The 7,500-nt window shown below is 43.2% G+C and overlaps 1 protein-coding gene and 1 long non-coding RNA gene across 2 annotated transcripts in view; one reads left to right on the forward strand and one right to left on the reverse strand.

Moving 5' to 3' along the window:
• The window catches only part of LOC143482971 (uncharacterized), a 14,677-nt gene extending 8,821 nt beyond the window's left edge, over window positions 1-5,856 (forward strand). The window contains exon 3 of the long non-coding RNA XR_013122342.1: window positions 5,327-5,856. This is a non-coding gene — a long non-coding RNA (uncharacterized LOC143482971). The remainder of the gene's footprint in view (window positions 1-5,326) is intronic.
• A 1,542-nt stretch (window positions 5,857-7,398) lies between these two features.
• Window positions 7,399-7,500, reverse strand: part of c19h10orf67 (chromosome 19 C10orf67 homolog) — a 15,741-nt gene continuing 15,639 nt past the window's right edge. Inside the window, exon 11 of the mRNA XM_076981601.1 lies at window positions 7,399-7,500. This exon is cut by the window's right edge and continues 44 nt beyond it. Within this exon, the coding sequence (XP_076837716.1) occupies window positions 7,437-7,500 (64 nt within the window). The 3' untranslated portion in view covers window positions 7,399-7,436.

The raw sequence follows: 7,500 nt of genomic DNA on the forward strand, positions 1-7,500 counted from the left end.
AGGAAAGAAAGAAATCACGAACATATGCGCGACAGAAACGTCCAGTTATCACACTTTTTGTCGCAACATTTCTGTTATTTTCACAAAACCCATTTGCCTTTCCATTAGAACGGTTAAAAAAATCACCGAGGCAAACGGGGTTTTGCGCACGGAGGTGGTTAGGCAGGGAGGGCGTTATTCGGAGTTGTGCTTGCGCGTTGAGGGCGGCTTCTTTCCCCAAGGCTTGCTTTTCAATTCCAAATACATTATACGCAGCATTAATCATATTCTCCCAGAATTTACACTTGCTTATAACAAAATATCATTTAAAAATAAATTATAGACATATTGTTACGCGGGCACTGTGTGCGGTGCGTGTTTTCATGTCGTTAACTGCTGGTGTGGAGAAGATTAACTATATGAATGTCTCACACTGTGTAGCCTATTGATTTGAACTGCGCCCTGTTGTTTTTGTGGGTAAAACACTTATTATAGGTGAACGAAGACCAATTTTGACATACGGTTAGGAAAATCATGAAGAAAGACCAAACTGATAGTCTGGCCACATCATCTTAGAACCTGAAATCAGTCTCTTATTTGGCGATGCAGTGTGCTTATGAAATAACAAGGTTTAAGTTCTCACAGTGGAAGTGTCCATACCTGCTACCATTACGATACCTCTTCCACTCGGCACATTCTCAAGTCTTTTGTCAATATACGGAACTATAATAAAAGCAATGTTTAGTAATGCAACACAACAGAACTAAGAGTTTAACTAAATCCTGATAAAAACGTAATTCGCACCTGAGTTCCGGTGCCCCGTGCCCCATCATAAACACAGTGTATGCAGTTCAGCTTAACGAATATAACAGCTAAAACATTAACAAAACACTATTTAAGACGACCCTATTGTGCACGTCTCCAATGCGTTATAATAACCGAACGACTGGGCCAAACGGCACATTAGAGACAGCTGGCGTTACTTGGCCACGGAGCGCTCCACCACCCTGGGAGGACCATACACAGCGACGGTGACCTTTCCGCGGGGGAACCGCAAACGGGTCTTTGACTGAATTAGTAATAAAGACGTCGTACTATGATCTTTGTTCGCCAGAGAATGGGGTCGAATATTGTGCTTAATATGACCGGCATTGTGGCCAGCTTTTGCGTGCCTAGTATGAATTATTACTTCTCTTTTATAGCACGCTCTCGTATTTCAAGATTGGGATGCAGTTACCGTGTGCGGTTTTGTGTCGTTTTAAGTTCTCCAGACCCTGCCTAACACTTGATTTTAACACTTGGACGCGTCACGCTTATTAATAGTTTTACTTTGTGCCGTCAGGAGAAAGCAAGATGCTGATTTTAGTTCATAAACGAACGAATGTCCACAGGTCCTAATGTCCAAATGTCCACAGGTCCTAAAGTCCAAATGTCCACAAGTCCTAATGTCCAAATGTCCACAGGTGCTATAATGTCCAAATATTCACATCCTATCCGAAATCAACAGATGACTTTGTACAATAGATATATAAACAAATAAAAACAATTATATGCACTTTAAACAAAACAAACAGACCCATACAAATACACACGTGTTGTCAAAAACATATTTTAATAAAAATGAAAATTCAAACTTTGAACTATGCAGAAATTTAAGTTTGGACATTGTATCTACAATTTCCATTTATGATTCTACCATGATTCTACCTAAATAATAAAAAGTAATCCATTCCGCATTTGTTTCGAGGAGTTTTTTAAGGACAAATGAGATAAATGATAATTTCATCACTAATCAGAAATTGTCTGAAACGTCGCATGTGAGCAGCAAAGCCTTCACGTAAACTGATCCCCTCGAATTCAGGGCACTTTTTTTTACCTTGTGCAAAGGGGGGGGGGGGGGAGCTGAACAAAAATGTGATAAATTACAAATATGCAAATGTCTTTCAGCGCCGTTGTAAGTGTGTCTAGCTGGAAGTGAATGAGGTCGTGCAGTCAGTCTGCGCGCACTCGGGGAGCCGGGACCCCGGGGCGCCGATCAAAGCGGCCCATTCTCTCCCGTCCCCGGTGTTCTCCTACAAACGATTTCGATACAATATGTTTCCGTGATGCACGTCATGTGCTCTGGACACAGGACTCGTTGCATCTCAGCTCAGTGTGTCGACCGTCCTTTGTTCAGCAGAATAGAGTTTCAGAAGGTTTTTTTTTCTTCTTTTCGCAGTTGCCAGGACTCTACAGTTTAAAAGCATGCGTCATTTTTCACCAAGTCTCGTTTTAATATTCACAAAAGGAGAATCTATGAAACAGACCGTTCACTTGTCCATTGACATGAACTTCACTGCTGCCCAACTGAACCCTTTTCCTATTCGAAACGTTTCCCAGCGGGGATGTATTTGCAAAACAAACGCAGCTGTACGTCCAGAGAGAAAATACTTCATTTCAATTAAAGTTTAAAAATCAGCTTTTATGTCATTAATAACAAAATAAAGCTTTTGTTACACATAACCTTTTGACAGTAGTTGAAAAACATGGCTGCATTTATTAAAAGTCTGAGCACGAAAGAGACAATATGGCTGTAAACTTTTTATTTAGAACAGTATATACAACATTTTAAATCAACAAATATAAAATTTCAGAATACACTTTCCCCATGAAGTTCATTATGTATTTTTTCTGTACCCACGGTAACCTATTGAGTGGGTAAAGAGTTTATTCATTGTAGGCCCACTGAATGAATTCCCAGCCAAGTCGAGAGAACAGCTCAGCGCGACCGTAAGTTCGGCTGAGATGGCCCGGAGCCAGCGCTGGGAAAACGTCCAGACTCGACACCCATTAACCCTCTATGGCGAAACTCTGCTGGAATCCAACACACCAGCCACCGCCATTTATCCCCTAACTAATGAAACTAATTAATTTCTGGAGTTCAACAAAAAATTCCCGTTTTTCGCGTTGTTTTACAAACTGTGGCGGAAACGCTGGGTGTCGTTAAAGAGGTAGTGAGTGTGTTTAGAGGCGAACCCCCTCCTGAGACGGACCACGGTACCGGTATAAATCACACACCTGATCACAGTTCTCACAGGCGAAAGCCTCACACGAGTCGCAAACTCAAGTGGCTGCGACTGTTAACAGGGTGGAATTGAAGAGTGAAGTAATTGACATTAGGGCACTTAATAGAAGATTACAAGGAATTAAAACATAATTACATAATACCGGGGGATAAAGGAGCAAGGCTCGGAGATCGGTGCTCGCCATAACCCAATAACCATCCATTCGAAATGACACTTAGTTAAAGGAGAAATTGGTAATTGATTCTAAGCTTGTCTCTAAAGGATCAGGGCGATGTGATGGAAGCTGGGATTAGATTACAGCACTGCAGGGTTTTGCTAGTGCACACACACACACACACACACACACACACACACACACACACACACACACACACACACACACACACACACACACAACGTGATATTATTGTGACTCTTTACTGAACTGATTCTGGGTGCAGTGAAATTCCTTTGCTTATCCTGTACAATGAAAACAAAGGCTACTTGGCCTGACATACACACATATATACATATACACACCACACATATTCTCTTATGCACGCACACTCGAACGGTGCATATCTAAGTCACCAATGTTCAAATTTAGTTTTTATTTAATTTCTATTTACTACATGAACTGAATTTATTGAGCAACTATACATTTATTGTAATGTATATATTTTGCATCAATTATGGAATATTGTGAACTACCCTAACAGAGAGGTAACTCGGAGGGCCTGTTTACAAACTAAGCTAAACATTTATACGATTAACAGCAACTGTTTGGCGTTGCCTCTATGCTGATATTAACTGATGTAATCTTACAATCCACAGCAGAGGCACGAAGCCCAGAGAGGAGGGCGAGGCGGATCGGCGCATATTGTTCTGGCTATTCAGAGGCTGTGCAAAGCGCGCTATTGCGCTGGGCTTTGTGCCGCGCGGACCATGCCGAAAGCTCCAGCGCATTCTTGGACGGCTCCGCGCGCCGGCTGCGGAACGCCGCGCGCTTCCTCCGCGCTCTCGGACGCTCGCGACAAGGCATTCGGGTTTCGGAGGCGTGGAGGATTACGGCCATTCAGGCTCGGAGTCAATTAAAGCCAGTTAAAAGTCCCCATGGGCTTTGTTTACGCATTATGGGAACTCTGTGAAGTGGGAGGAGAGGGTAAAAAAAGAGTCTGGTGAATACCTTTGCATGGATGGTTAAAGGATTCTGTGTCTGCGCGGGATTCAATCACGCCCAGGCGCAAACACTGGGGCAGTATACTGGAAACCAGTGAGATTCTAAGACAAAATGAGCCTTGCTTTGAACAAGGACAAACTGCTGGTGGTTGTATAAATTCATGCCATGCATGTCTCCAACCCACATACCCATCCCCTTACAAAAAGCCAAGATTTTCCTGCCCCCGACTAAAACGTCACACAATTCCACGTAACACCATAACATTCTACAAAACCACATTACCCTGTTCACCCTGAAGTTATCTTTCAATGTCACAGTATTAAAAAATACTTTTGGTCAAGTAATGAATTTAACATTTAGTTCATTCTTAAATTCTTATTTCAAATGTAAATGGCCTATGACCAATGCTTGTACAAAGGTTTATTTCTGATGTAAAAATGAGAGAGAGAATAGTTTTATACTTGAAGTGCTGTACATCACAACCCACACACCCACCCCACAGAGAGATAATCTTAGACAATCCTTCATCATCCTCATCTTCACTCAACCCCTGGGGTTCTGGAAAATTGAAATCAACAACAACAAAAACTTTACTTTGGAAAACAAGTGCACTCCATAGTAATCTACAGCTATTATTTATGCATACAGTACAGTCATAGCCCATAAGAGGGCCTAAACTCGGAAACAAAATGTCCCATAAATGTTTGAAAGATAGGACCTATAAATGGTGACGCAGGAAGAGTGCTTTTTAACCATCCCAAGTCATTTTTTTGTACCAATAAAATGAATGTGAGGACTGCCCATGGGAGGGGCAACATGACATTTTCCCTGCGGAGAGTAAACAGGTCACAGACCCTCCGTGCACACCAAGGCGGTGGGAGGGGGAACCTAACCACACCGTGTAACCGAATCAAAACCAGTGGTTGCCCCTTTTCAGCGTGGTGGAATAGCCATAACAATGGCATTCACAGCAGAGCAGCTAAGACATGCTCCTTTCAGAGCCAGAGAGAGAAAGGCTTTCATCTACTGGAAGAGCTTTCCAGCTTTTGAAGGACAGAAAGAGGGATCTTTATGATAATCAGAAGGTTGCAGCTTCTTTCGTCACCTTTCCCACTCTTTCCAGGGCTCGGTGTGCGCCCCGGGAAGGCAGGCTGGCCGGAGAGCGTAGGCCGGCCGGGGCGTCTGGGCTGTTCGGAGCGTCTGGGCCGAGGACGTGGCCGGGGTGGAGGAGAGCAGAGGGAGCGTTCGGATCAGCACTGCCCCGCTGCTGACCTGGGCCTTTCAGGGTGCTTGAACACATCAGAATTGCCTTTGTCGAGGTTGATTAATTGAGTCTGATAAGTTACCATGAATGAAGTTTGTTATAGAGTTTAATGTGGTGGGCCTGGGTTTGTAAATGCCCCTTTCACATTGCTCTGTGTCCAAGCATATGGGCCAGACGTATTCATGGAAAAAAAAAGAACTAAATTTATGGCTGGGTGTTCGTGAAGTTTTTTTTTCTTCTTTTGATCATTCGCAGAGTGACTTTCAGCACTAGTCTAACAAAAGCAAACACTCTAGTTAAAGTGTCAGTTAAAGAGCAGTAAACAATCTACTTCAAACGTTTTACTGGTTTTGACAGATTTTTTGCTATGTGGTTCAAATGTTATAATGCTTCACAAACATTGGAATGTTTTTGTGAATAAAACGTTTATTGCATGATGCCTCACTGTGTGATTTATTTTATTGTTCTGTTATAAAGAGATCATATACGTTCAATGAAAACAAACAAGCAAAACCAGCTGATTATATCCAGCTTACGGCTTCCAGCTGTCAACGGCCGCACTGCTGACGTGAAATGCCGTATGTTCGGACGCGGATGAGGTCTGGAGGGTGTGTGGGCGAGGGCTTCTGAACAGAAATGGCTCAGACTGCCGCTCAGATTACAGCCACTCAAGATACACGTCCACTGTGCGACAGCAGCAATTTTCCGAGCCTGTCCGAGTGTCAGGACCTCTCTTATCTCCAGCGTCTCAATTACTGGGTGTCAGTGGTGATGTATGGCCCTCTCTTCCCGTGGCTGAGTCGGGGCCAAGCGGTGCGGTGCGCTGGTCCCTGGCCAGGACCCCTGGGCTGCTGACCAGTGGCTCTTCAAAGCCCCGCCCCTCAGCCTTGTGCTCAGGCATGCTGCCTGTCAGTCACACCCACCCACTCCATCCGATCATGAAAGTTCAGAGGAGATACGAGTGATCACTTTATTGTTGTAGATAAGGAGTCGTGTAACTACCGCGCCAGATATTACAGTAGCAGAACAGTTGCTTTTAAACAGCAGCACTGTTAGCAGATTTGTTAGCTAACTCGCAGATGAGAGCATAATAAAATATAGGCCTACCAGATTATATTACTAATTACTGACCAACAAAATATTTATCAACATATACTATACATATTTATACATATACATATTACTCAACATATTTATTTAGTCCTTTAAATGGATTGAATATGTTTCACAAAACACGAGATTTCATGTAACCTCTACATGCTTGATTATAGCAAACAAACAGCCCTTTACCTCGAAAGCAAATCGTGAAGATAACCTGAGGAGACAGGAGCACAGTCATAGGAGAGAAGGACACTTGTCTATTGTCTGATTATTGGCCGGCCCAACGCTGTGGCCAGGACAGCAGTGTAATCTAGCAGACTAATTTGTTAGCTTCTGGGCATCAGCGTTTTCTGTCTGAGAGCTTCTGTATTGACAGAGAGAGCTTAAGCTTAAGTTATCTTTCCTGCTGCCCGCCAAGCTCATTAGCCCAGTTCCCAATTATCAAAAAGTCAATAACAGGCAAAGGAGAGATTAAAAGGCCAGTCCTCTGTTATATCACACCACTCACGTTAAGCATCTGAGTTAATATCCTAAGCCTTATGAGAAAGATACTCTGCATTACTGGTCCATGTGGTGGGGTTTTTTGTAATGCTAAATGTCAGCTTTGCTAACTTCAAGCATGCCTTCCACTGGGACGAAGCAACCAGAAAAACACTTAGTGAATGCTAATAGAGGTTTAGCATCCTGCAAATGAGATGATGCTAAATGCATTTCGCTAGTTGCTAACGTCCTGTCACCAGCAGCTGTTAGATTTTGTAGCATTATATTGAACTGCAGCTGCTCGGTCAGGATTAATACTTGAACCATGAGTGAAAAGATTCGAATGAACTTGCTAATCCACCTCTGGTGGTGAACGGAGGAGCCTTTACTAGCCTGTGATGATGAAATCATCTGCAGTTTCTCCTCTTAGCTGACGTCTGTGCTTTGGCTCA

The sequence above is a fragment of the Brachyhypopomus gauderio genome, chromosome 19 (genome assembly GCF_052324685.1).
Source record: "Brachyhypopomus gauderio isolate BG-103 chromosome 19, BGAUD_0.2, whole genome shotgun sequence".
Classification (NCBI taxonomy): Eukaryota; Metazoa; Chordata; class Actinopteri; order Gymnotiformes; family Hypopomidae; genus Brachyhypopomus; species Brachyhypopomus gauderio.